An 11,960-nucleotide genomic window follows, 5' to 3' on the forward strand; every position below is an offset into this window, starting at 1 on the left:
ATATTGGTTATTAACTCATTAGTTAATATATTAAATGCATATTTATAAATTTAAGTATTTAAACAAAGTAAATAATAGTATATCAATTAGTTTGATTCTTGTAAACACTATTTCAATGGAATATTCATACACAATTTTATTAGTATAATATTACAACTTATCTATAATATGTAATTATTGAATTATTATAAAAGAATATTATTTATTTTATGTACGCTCTTAACTAATTGTAGTACTCAAAAAAAAAGATTGTAGTATGCAGATTTCCTTTAAAAAAAATTCTGGGAGAGTAGTTACTGATGTAATGATAGATTTCTATTGGAATTCTCCAGAACTTTCTAGACTTTTCTGTGCCACAAAATCTCCTACGCGTCTGTAATTCACAGTACCCAAACGTTTAGAAACTTCTCTCTGAAAATATCCCATCCCCTTTTCTCGAGAACTTTCTTCTCCACCTCCCTAAATATCCATTCAACACTCAAAATCTCCATAAATAGCAAAAAACCCTTTCCTTAAACAGCCCGAAATTCAAATCTTTTCCTTCTCTTATACACTAACCCACACTTAATTCTAGTTGCTATTTCCAGTAAAAAATGGATGACAAGGTGACAGTCAAGCTTGAAGAAGAGACGCCGGCGCCGATGGAGGGGCTGCACGAAGTGGGTCCGCCTCCGTTCTTGTCGAAAACGTTTGATATGGTGGAAGACCCTTCCACTGACGAGGTGATTTCTTGGAGTGCGGCGAGGAACAGCTTCATCGTTTGGGACTCTCACCAGTTCTCCACAACCCTCCTTCCTAGGTATTTCAAGCACAGTAATTTCTCCAGCTTCATCCGCCAGCTTAATACTTATGTGAGTACCATTTTATTTCAATTCCCCTTTTTCACAATTCAATCTTATTCGGTTTTAGTTTGGGTTGCTGCTTATTTGCGTGATTACTTTAATTTCAGCAATTTCGTCTTGTTTTCGGTTAAGTATCTTGTTCCTGATTTTAATTGTGGTTGGCATTATCATCTTCCAGAACTATGTCGTCTAGTTAGATTCCTGCAAAGTAGAAATGATAAGTAGTTCTTTTGCTAAACTGATGTAATTAATGTTAATTTTATCAGAACTTACTAGTTATAGCAGGTTAGAGGTTTTATATATACAAGTTTTACAAGTGGGATTGATTTTTTTTTAATACCCAAGTTGTTCCAATTTCCATCAAGTGTTTAGATTTTAAGCATTCTGGGTTCTTCCAATTTATTATTTCAGAACTATGATTTTGTTTTTTTAAAAAAAAAAAAAATCAAAGTGGAGATCTTTGGTTGCAATGTTTTTAAATCTGCAGTTTTTCTGTGGGGAGAGAAATTGCTGCATTTTAACAATGATTTCTTCAAAAGTTTCAACTTTATAATGCAACAATTAGATGAGATAAGATGTGAATGCATAGTGGTTTTTGGTTTGTTCACAATTTCTTCAAATTTGTTCACAATTGTAGTCAAGAGTTACACTTAGTTGTTGCGCAGACGATAGATCCTTGGTGATTCTGATGACTTCCTGCGTGTTTATGATGGTTGTACGATGATATCAGTGCGAGAAAGAAGCAAAGCTAGGTTACTTCTTCTGTTTTGAATCCTTATTTGTATAACACTTTGAACCCTATCCTATTTTATTGTATCTCTTCTATGAGGATTCTTAAAAACTATTTGCTACGTGCAGGGTTTTCGGAAAGTGGATCCTGATAGATGGGAATTCGCGAATGAGGGTTTCCTCGGAGGGCAGAAACATCTTCTGAAAACCATCAAGAGGAGGAGGAATGCTGCACAGAGTATGCATCAACAAGGAGCCGGTCCGTGTATTGAAATAGGGTATTTCGGTATGGAAGAAGAGCTAGAGAGACTAAAGAGGGATCGGAACTTGTTGATGACGGAAATAGTTAAACTTAGGCAGCAGCAGCAGAGTTCCAGGGCTCAAATCATGGCGATGGAGGAAAGAGTAAGGAACACCGAGAGGAAGCATCAGCAGATCATGAGTTTCCTAGCCAAAATTTTCTCCAATCCTTCGTTTTTCCAGCAATATCTCGATAAGTATGCCCTGAAGAAAGATCAGAGACGCGTTGAAATCGGTCAAAAGCGGAGACTGACAATGACGCCAAGTGTGGAGAACTTGCAGGATATTGATTCAGTTGCTTTGCAAAGTGGTCAAGAGCCCGAAGCAGACCTCGAGATAGAGACAGAGGTGGGTAGCTTGATATCCGCTGCACTGGACAATGAATCAAGCAGCATTATGAATCAATCTTCCTTTGCATCAACAAGCGGTACTAATACCGAGGATCTTGTGCCCAATAGTATCTGGGACGAGCTGCTCGGTGAAGGACTCGGTAATCAAGCAGAGGAAGCGTTGATGGGCAATCAAGCAGAAGTGGATGTGGAAGTCGAGGATTTGGTTGCAGCGGAGACACCCGAATGGGGTGATGACTTGCAGGATCTTGTAGATCATATGGGATATCTAGAGCCAAATCCTTGAAAGTTTCTGGTCTCTACATCACAGTGTTCACATTCTTTTTGGTATGCATTGTAAACTCCAACTTTGTTATTATTAGTTCTTCATGTATTGCCAATATTTCAACTTTGGTCTCTTGTAGCAGTATGTGGTGTTGGCAAGAAGACCAAACATTCATTTTGTCTTGTGTATACTTTATATTAAACTTTGTTTTGATTAATTTTCTTGTCTCCCTAAATTTTGCAGGTTAGGAAGCTAGGAAAATGTTATTATCAAATTTTGAAGTCCAAAGTAATATCAGGTGAACATCTCATTCATTCTCTAACTAATATCAGATTGACTCAGACCAAAGCAAATGTTGAAAGCTTTTAGATCTTCATGATATTCATAGTATGAAGTAAATGTAAATGTTTTGTAAATTCTCTTGGGAGCCACCCTAGGAATGGCATTGTAAATTTGCCAACTAGCACTCATATTATTTACTATACGTCTTAATTTTGTAGTAAATTCTATTCTCTCTGCTTTACTTGTAAATAAATTGGTTGATGAAAAAGATTATACTCTTGTTCCATTTTGTGTTTGGATCGGTTAATGAGATTTGATTGAAATTATTTTCAATTTAATTTTAGTATTTGGTATATAAAATTTATATATTTATTGTTTAGAACTTATATTAAAAGTATTATTGTAATTCTTATAATTTAAGATTGGACTAGGGTTATGCAATTGAACTATAATGTATATGGGCTAAATTTCAACCAATTAGCTAATTGAACTCATGGCTTTATAAAGACATTTGTTCTCTATTATTTTATCATCAGATCCATTGACCACTTAAAATTGAATAAAAAAAGATCTGGACGCCATCAAAGTGGTTAAAGTGGACCAAATAGCTCAGCTATCATCTTATAATTTAAGATTGGACTAGAATCACTTAATTGAATTATAATGCACATGAATCAAATCACACTAAAACATGTATAAATAAAGAGAAAAAAAAAATTAATTTGAGCAATTGAGTACATAGTGAAAGTTTGAACAATGAATGGTAAACAATGCCATAAAATGGGAAAGATTAATATGTCTAGTGCCTAATCTTGTGTGATTTCAAGAGCTGCCCAGAGTGTATTTCTTGCCTGTAAATGATTGAAACTTGTCATCTTCTTTCTTAGCCTCTTCTTTCCTATCCTTATCGCCATTCTTTGATAATGATCCCTGACTGCTACTTTCTGCTTTCTCTGTTTCCAAGACTTTGCCATCCAGTGTTCTCCCAATGCCAGTGAAGGGCTTGAAACACACAATTTCTTCTCCTTCGTCTTTATCATCAATTTGTTGTGACTTTTCGGGTTCCTTGTAGTCCAAGGGTTTGTCAAAGTCAACGTTACGTTGCAGTCGGTGTCGATCACGCTCACAGCATCGGACGGTCGAGTCTCCACCACGTCAACCTTAAACCTCTCCCCGTCGTAGCAGACAACGACGGTGTCTCCGGCAGTCAAACACGAGTGTTCCCTAAACGTGGCCTCCAGCACTTCCTTAGGGTTCTTGACTTTGTTAAGAAACTCCGTAGTGTGGGGCCGCAGCTTCAAGTAGTCCTCCTTGGGCAGGACAACGTTGGCGACGGTGACGAGGTCGAGTTCGTTTAATCCGAGGTTGTTCATCACGCATTGCGGCATGTACACGAACCCTTCTTCCGCCGAGAACTCCAGGACGCCGCAGTGCGAGGATTTCCCGCCCAGATCATCGTAGCTTGCGATTCGGAACTGCATGGGATACGAGACGTCCGTGTCTATGAGAAGGGGCAGCGCAGATGCCGGGAGGGTGATCCGGCCGCCCGTCTCCAAGGAAGAAGGGTTTCCCACGGCGGAATACGAGGAGCAGTAGTATGTTTCATCGAATCACGGTCGGCTTGAGTGCTGCGGGCTATAGTCGTTGGAATCCCACTCTGTGACATAGTAATTGGATTCCCATTCTCCCCCATGGTCATTGGAATCCCAATCTGCCCCTTGCTCACAAGAATTCCACTCCTCATCGGAATCCCACTCATTCCCATCTCCCCCTTGGTCACAAGATTTCCACTCCTCATCGGAATCCCACTCTACGCCTTGGTCATTGGAATCCCAATCTACCTCTTGGTTACAAGAATTCCACTCCGCAACATGATCATTGGAATCACACTTTGCGTTATGATCATTGGAATCCGACCTCGGACCATTGTTGTCACTGGAATCCCACTCTACGCCATCATGGTCATTAGAATTCCACTCCGTACTATGATCATTATCAGAATCTGGCTCCATGGATGTTGATTCTTGATGAAGATTATCAGTAAATATTGGAGGTATGGTGCCGAGCTTGTACGGTAGGATGGATTTATATAGGCCATTGGAATACCTGTTCCTTTTTTAATCAGGATTTGGACTGTGTATATTGTTTCCTAATATGTGTATGAGTTGGATTAACATGGAATCTTTCCCCAAAAACGGGAATAATGACAACATATATTTCCTAAATACTATTTCTTTTCTTTAAAATTAGAATAATTGCGTGAATTTAGGTCAAGCAACGCTAGTATTTGCTTTGCTTCCAAGTTTCAATAATGGCTGGATCCCAACCGTAAATACTACTTGTATTACAAGTTACCGCAAATTGTACCGTGGAGTGCGCAAACAAAACAACGTCGTTTTGATTAATGAAAACAGACAGATAAAACAGTATCAGCTCCGCGCAACTACAATTTTCCTTTCAACACAACTGCAGTATCGGTTAAACACAACTGCAGTTCCAAACGGATGAAGGCATCCGTTTCGCGCAATTGCAATTCCCTTTCAACACAACTGCAGTATCAGACTATCAGTTCAACACAACTGCAGTATCAGTTATGACCATGGTCCACGGTATAACAACTGACAAGTTACGGAGTAATAAAGTCAACATAATAATCAAATACAAAATAAATTCAATGCAATAATAGCATCGTATGAATATTAAAAAGTGATTTTTATTTTTATAAACATTATTCTATTTTGAAGTGACTTGATAGGGAATATTGTCCGATTCTACCTCTCGATACGTCCACACTCTTGTTTCTTTAGTCGGGTCGAGGTCAAACGGTTCGGGTCAATGTCAAACGGTTTAGGTTAGCTTCTAGGCCTATATAAATGGCCTTAGCCCTTCACTTAGGCCTATATATAAGTTCGTTTGAAAATATGAAAAATATTTTATGCAAAATGAAATTATTTTTATTCTTTTTCAATGTTTGACTAAAAGTTGGCTCAAAATTGTATCTTTTCTGTTTGAACCATTTTTTTTTAAATATGAACATAAATATATTACAGAGATATTTTATTTTATAAAATATTAATTATTTCGATGAAGATAATTATTATTATTTCTTTTAAAATAATATTATAAATTAAAATTTATACTTAGTAATAGTTATAAAGATTAACAATAAATATAATAAAAAGATGTGAATAAATAATTTTTAATTTGTAACTTATTTTTAAAAAATGAATATTTAAATTGATAAATATAATAGCTCTGAACTAAAGAGATTGAAGAAAAAAGTTAAATTTATAATAACTTGTACCAGACTAAGATTTTTATTATTTGGTTCGCCAGGTTCGGTATTGCATGACTTATATTTAATAAGCTAAGGCATTGAGAAATGTAATAATTCTAAACTAAAGAAATTGAAGAACACATATTAATTTTATTATTACTTTTTTTGTTTGTTTGTGTGTTGGGTCAAAATTTTTATTGTTGGTCCTTCTGAGCCCAATTCATATTTTAATCCATCATTGATAAATGCAATTGTTATATTGTGAACTAGGGTTCACAAAGTCAAGACTCAACACTAAACTGTATAGTTCTATTCACACAGAGACCAACATAATTTCAGCAATGGTCCTCCGACTATGTTGATTTTCCAAAATTAGTCTCCGACTTTTAATTTGGACAATTTAAATCCCTCGACTTTCAAATTCTTTTCAATGTTAGTCCTTTCGTCAAATTTTGGTTAAGTTGAGGTCAAATGAAGGGGTAAATTGTCTGTTCACATGTTTAGTGTATTATTACTCGTATTTCTCTTGTCCTATACGCTGTATATATGAATATAATCTCAGTCGAAGAGACTTCGACTAAGATTATATGACTTCGATTGAGACTTCGACTGAGATTATATTCATATATACAGCGTATAGGACAAGAGAAATACGAGTAATAATACACTAAACATGTGAACAGACAATTTACCCCTTCATTTGACCTCAACTTAACCAAAATTTGACAAAAGAACCAACATTGAAAAGAATTTGAAAGTCGAGGGACTTAAATTGTCCAAATTAAAAATCGAGGGCTAATTTTGAAAAATCAACATAGTCGGAGGACCATCGCTGGAATTAAATCCTTAAAGGCAACCAAATGCTTTTAAAAGTAAATTCCTTTAATTGTTCATTATATTATACACGTACATACACATAACTCCATAGTCGTCGATCAAACAAAAAGCGGATCGAATTACCCATTCCTTCAATTCCTACCTAAAATTCATTCATTATGGATGATAAATTTCTCCTCCTCCTCAGCAATGGAATTCTGCCTCGACAATATCTCGAATGCATTGGACTTGGTTTTGGGATGATACGTGGAGATCCTCTTCCCCTTTTCATCGTACACAATCGCCTCCTCGTCCTCGTCTGGGACTCTGCACTTCTCACCTAAGATGATCGCCTTTTTCCACACCGAATCCTCGTGTTTCAAGTACTTCATCTTGCTGTTGCTATTGTTATTGTTGTCTCCCTTCCTCGACCCCTGCCTCATCATCATCATCATCGACGATGTCGACACGCGCTCGCTCACGCTCGACTCCAGCTTCACCGGCTGCGAGTGCGACCGCACGTGGCACGACGCCGACCGCGACGGGGGAGGCGGCAATAGCCGTGAAAAGTTGCCGTATCGTCGGATTCCGTCGTTCTTGATGATGATACTCCCCTCCTCCTCCTCCGCCTCTGGCTGCGGGGTTAGGGGCGTGAATTCGGGTTTCGCCGGCGGCGGCGGGGAAGATGGGAATTTTTCCGGGTGGTTTCTCTTCTGCGACGGCGGCGTTTCGTCGTCGCCCACCGGAGCTCCTCCCGGTGGCTTCTTCCGCGACAGGGCGCCGCACAGGGACCAAACTACGGCGATTGTCGCGGCGATGCAGGCGATCAGAAATGTTAGGGATAGTGCGACGGGGTGTTTTTTGTGATTATAGTTGTTGTAATCATGGTACGCAGGAATATTTCTTCCCATTATTTATAACAAAGAATCTTTTTGCTGTAATCAAGAAAGAATTAATGGCTGTATTGTTGATTTTCGTTGTGAGAGCGAGAGTGATGTTAATTGACAAAGAGTACGAGGTGGAGACGACAACAATGGAGATGAAGGTAAATTCTGTTGTTGGTTTGAAAATTGTAACCGAAAGTAGCACTCTTTTACGCAAAAGAATGATGGGCTAATAATCGAAGAAATGTTTGTTTTTAGCATTATATACAAGTCCCGACAGTGGCCGTTAAGTTAGTTATCCAACTGCCAAATTTGTTTGCTGCATGCAATGCCACCAAAAAAAATAAAATAATGTTAGGTATAGATAGCATAATAGCATTGTCGACATCTCTTCACAACACTACTAGGAAACTTCAATTAATAATAGTAACATAATTAGATTAGAGATTTTCATACATCACACTATAATTAATGTTTAACACTCAAGAATAAAATATTACACTAGAGCGAAATTTACTTAATACATATCCTTAAATAATGACGATTCTTAAAGTGTAATAATATGTTAATAATATTTAGATCAAAATACAATCGTGTAAAGTGTAATATCCAATATTATAAAGTGCAATTGGAGAATCGGAGACAATCAAAGAAAAAAAACAAAAACAAAACAAACCCCCCCACCCCCCTCTCTTTCTCAAATATAAACACTCTCTCGCTCTTTTGGCTCAAAGCAAGAGACCAATTGACCAACTTTAAATAAACAACTCTTAATGCCCATCTCTTACCTATGCAATTCTGCAAGCAAATGCTGGAAACCCATATACACAAATTTTTTTGGTAAATTCACAGGTATTTCTCCGTCCGTTTAATGGTCTGAGTCCACCCGCGTTCACTCCGAGAGACCTGGGAGTTGGCTTAAGGAGAATCGTCATTTGTGAAAATCGAACCTGGGTTCTCTTGAAATTCTTCCCCACAAAGAGAAAACACATGTACACAATAATAAAAATAATATAGTGACTTAAAAATGTTACATGAAGCCTCAAAATGGATAAATGAGTGAGTGAAACATAATTTTCATAAATGAAATTCACAAGTTCTATTTTTACTCACTCTATCAAGAATTCTCTTAAGAATTTTATGTATTTTTGAAAATAAAATAATCAAATGAATTATAATTTTCTTTCGAATCTCAATCTTAGAGGCATATGAAAGTACTAAATTCTTGATTTTTTTTTTTGTTTGGGATATTTAGAAGTGATTCGTTTCCACAAATTCGATTCATTCAAATTGACCATCACATTGAAAAATCCCCAAAGTCCTCTCTTCCTCTAAAAGCTTCCTACAATCCCAAAAAAGTGTCCACGCTTTCTTATTTAGCTTGCACCTGTTAGAGTTTTAAGTCCGTGATGCTTTTAATTAGTCAATTTACAAATTAAAAAAGTTAAAAAAAATCCAGTGGACATAAAAAAAATATTTTTAATATACTAAAAATACATTATCCGTGTACTGAATATACATTATACAAAATAATGTATTTCCAATATTCAAATAATGATTTCTCTTAATACAATATACATTTTTAATATAATAAAAGTATATTATTAGTGTACTAAATGTACATTATTTAATAGTATGGTCAACATAATAATGATTGATCTTAAAAGGAAAAATGGTTTTAATTTCTTCTTGTACTAAATTTCTCATCCAATATTTTTCTTTGTGACATGACTTTCATTTATTGGGTGCTATGAATTGACACAACTGTTGACTCTTTGTGCTTCAGTAGGTTGAAAAAGTAGCTATGAACAGGTACTACATTGTAACAGAGTCAGTAGTGCTCAAAAGAAAAAAAAAGAGTAAATTATTGGTATCTGCAAATTAAATACTGGACCATCTCTAGTCTTCAATTTTAACACTAAATAATCGGAATCAAATATGACCAAATCTAATAGATTAAATTTCCTGGAATATCCTTGGGCTTTGATTTCTTTCATCTTTTTTCCTGTTTTTCCCTTTGTTCTCTCTCACTATTTTTTCCCTTGATAAAATCTGGAATATATACCTTTGCTATCTGCAACTAACGACTCGCTCCCGCAACAACGTACACCAACCATGCATGGCCAACAATTTTGATTCCAATCAAACCATATATCTACTTAACGACCCAATCAACGTCAGTATAACCCAATCAAGTCATCCAGCAAAATAGTTGAAAATAAATATTAAAATCAAAACTTGAGTAAAGTTATTATATTGTTGACTGTAGATAAAGGATCATGTGAAATAATTGCCTTAAGTGAGAAATATGATGAGATTATATCTGTAGATTAAGTCCATATCAAGGGTCCAAATTGAAATTTTTTTTTAAATGCAGTGATATTATTATAATTTTTTGTAAGTTAATTTTTTTTGCCTCCAGTGTACATTGTTATGTCATACAGTGCATATTGTTCCTTCTTCCAGTGCACACTGTTCCTTCTCCCAGAGCACAATGTTGTCCATTCTAGAGCATTTTTTTTTAAATTGTAGATGACGAACTTTTTTTAAAAGATCAATTAATTTTGATCGCTAATTACTAATTTGAGTTGAATATTGTTTGTTTGTTTATTATCAATGGTCGTTTATGATTTGTGTTGAAGATCCTATAATAAATTTAATTTTTTCAATAATTATTTCACATCTTTGTGCCTGCAGTGCGCATTTTTTGCCTTCTTGTGCACATTGTTCCTTCTTCCAATGCACATTGTTGTGTCTTACAGTGCACATTGTTGAAGTTCGTAGGTTGCGAATTTTTTTTATCTAGGGCTGAGATTCTATCTCACTTCTCACCTGTGACTTTTATCTCACCCGAACCACTTCGGTTGAGTGTGTGTGTTTATATATATATATAAAATAGAGATCAAATGCGGTAAATCGGTAAAGTATATACGAATTGATATTCTTGTTAAAGAAAAATAATTAATTTGCACAATGAAGTGTAAATAATACAAGTAAAATGTATTTTTTTTTAAGAAAAAAGTGTAAATACAATGAGATAGAGGGTGTAATAATAAATACATTAGATGACATAACTTTATTTTTTTGGTAATAAAACGAAACAATAAATATGGAATATATTCATTTTTAAATGGTGTCTATTAAAAATATGAATACATAAAATAGGATAAGGAATGAAACTCAATTTTGAGGAAAATATATTTAATCAATACTATATATAAAAGTAAAATCTTTCTATTTCTTTTTCTCGTCCAAACTTTTGTAGTCAATTAATTAAATATTTTATTTGTCAAATAATTAATAAAGCTTATTTGGTAAGAAAATGTAAAATAGAAATTAACTAATATCTATTAATTGGTAATATTGTTTCTATATTAACGTATTAACGCAATAACATAATACCGTATAGAAAATACGTATTAATTAGGTAATAACATGCCAAAGACCCTGTGGTCTAGTGGCACCCGGTGTCTGGGTTTACATTCCTACATAGATGATGAGACTGAGTTCGAGTCTCAGTCGAGTGCACTAGTCTTATAACTAAATAAATGTACACGTTCGATATTTGAAATTTTTTATAATTTTCTTTAATTTTATTATCTAAATATATAATAAAAAAAATTATCCGTGCATCGCACGGATAATTGTGCAATCTTATAACCAAATAAATATACATGTTCAATATTTGAATTTTTTATAATTTTCTTTAATTTTATTATCTAAACATATAATAAAAAAACATGGATAATTGTGCAAATTATTTCCTCGAATTTTAAGTAAGGATAACATTAGAAATATAACCGATCTAATTAATTTCATCAATTGCACATTTGCACTATATAATATTATATGCTATAATTTATATAATTATATATCGATCTAAATATTTTTAAAATATTATAATAAAATCCCTTCCGTACAACTAACGAGAGAAAATACTTGTGATTAATAATACTAATAATTACTTTCTTGAATGGTAAAACTAATATTTAAAAATAAAATAAAAACATAATAGCCCACAAAATGTCACAGTTTACGCTTTATGCAATGAATGCGACAACTTCTATGAGTATTTATTCGGGTATTGTTGGACTCAATATCTGAAAGCCGACATATATAGGCTTGGCTTAGAAAGCAAAAGGTGTAGGTTTAATCTCTTTTGTCAATCATCCTATATTCTATTCTATTCATATATAGTAAGGAGTATTCATTTCT

The 11,960-nt window shown here is 34.7% G+C and overlaps 2 protein-coding genes across 2 annotated transcripts; one reads left to right on the forward strand and one right to left on the reverse strand.

Moving 5' to 3' along the window:
* Positions 1 to 405: 405 nt before the first annotated feature.
* On the forward strand, positions 406 to 3,094 carry LOC116009898 (heat shock factor protein HSF30). Its single transcript, XM_031249121.1, has 3 exons — positions 406 to 851; positions 1,701 to 2,548; positions 2,730 to 3,094. The coding sequence occupies exons 1-2, from the start codon at positions 594 to 596 to the stop codon at positions 2,505 to 2,507; spliced, it is 1,065 nt and encodes a 354-aa protein (XP_031104981.1). The 5' UTR covers positions 406 to 593; the 3' UTR covers positions 2,508 to 2,548; positions 2,730 to 3,094.
* Positions 3,095 to 3,574: 480 nt separating this feature from the next.
* Positions 3,575 to 4,249, reverse strand: LOC116020183 (ubiquitin fusion degradation protein 1 homolog). Its single transcript, XM_031260686.1, has one exon. The coding sequence runs from the start codon at positions 4,247 to 4,249 to the stop codon at positions 3,575 to 3,577; it is 675 nt and encodes a 224-aa protein (XP_031116546.1).
* Positions 4,250 to 11,960: the final 7,711 nt, after the last annotated feature.

This window comes from Ipomoea triloba, chromosome 1 (genome assembly GCF_003576645.1).
Source record: "Ipomoea triloba cultivar NCNSP0323 chromosome 1, ASM357664v1".
NCBI classification, from domain to species: Eukaryota; Viridiplantae; Streptophyta; class Magnoliopsida; order Solanales; family Convolvulaceae; genus Ipomoea; species Ipomoea triloba.

What these genes read in the sequence shown, in the direction of transcription:
- LOC116009898 (XM_031249121.1), top strand. Translation starts at nt 594, where the DNA reads ATGGATGACAAGGTGACAGTCAAGCTTGAAGAAGAGACGCCGGCGCCG. An exon ending in TCCGCCAGCTTAATACTTAT is followed by an intron (nt 852 to 1,700) that starts GTGAGTACCATT and finishes TGCTACGTGCAG; the next exon opens with GGTTTTCGGAAAGTGGATCC.
- LOC116020183 (XM_031260686.1), bottom strand. Translation starts at nt 4,249, where the DNA reads ATGCAGTTCCGAATCGCAAGCTACGATGATCTGGGCGGGAAATCCTCG.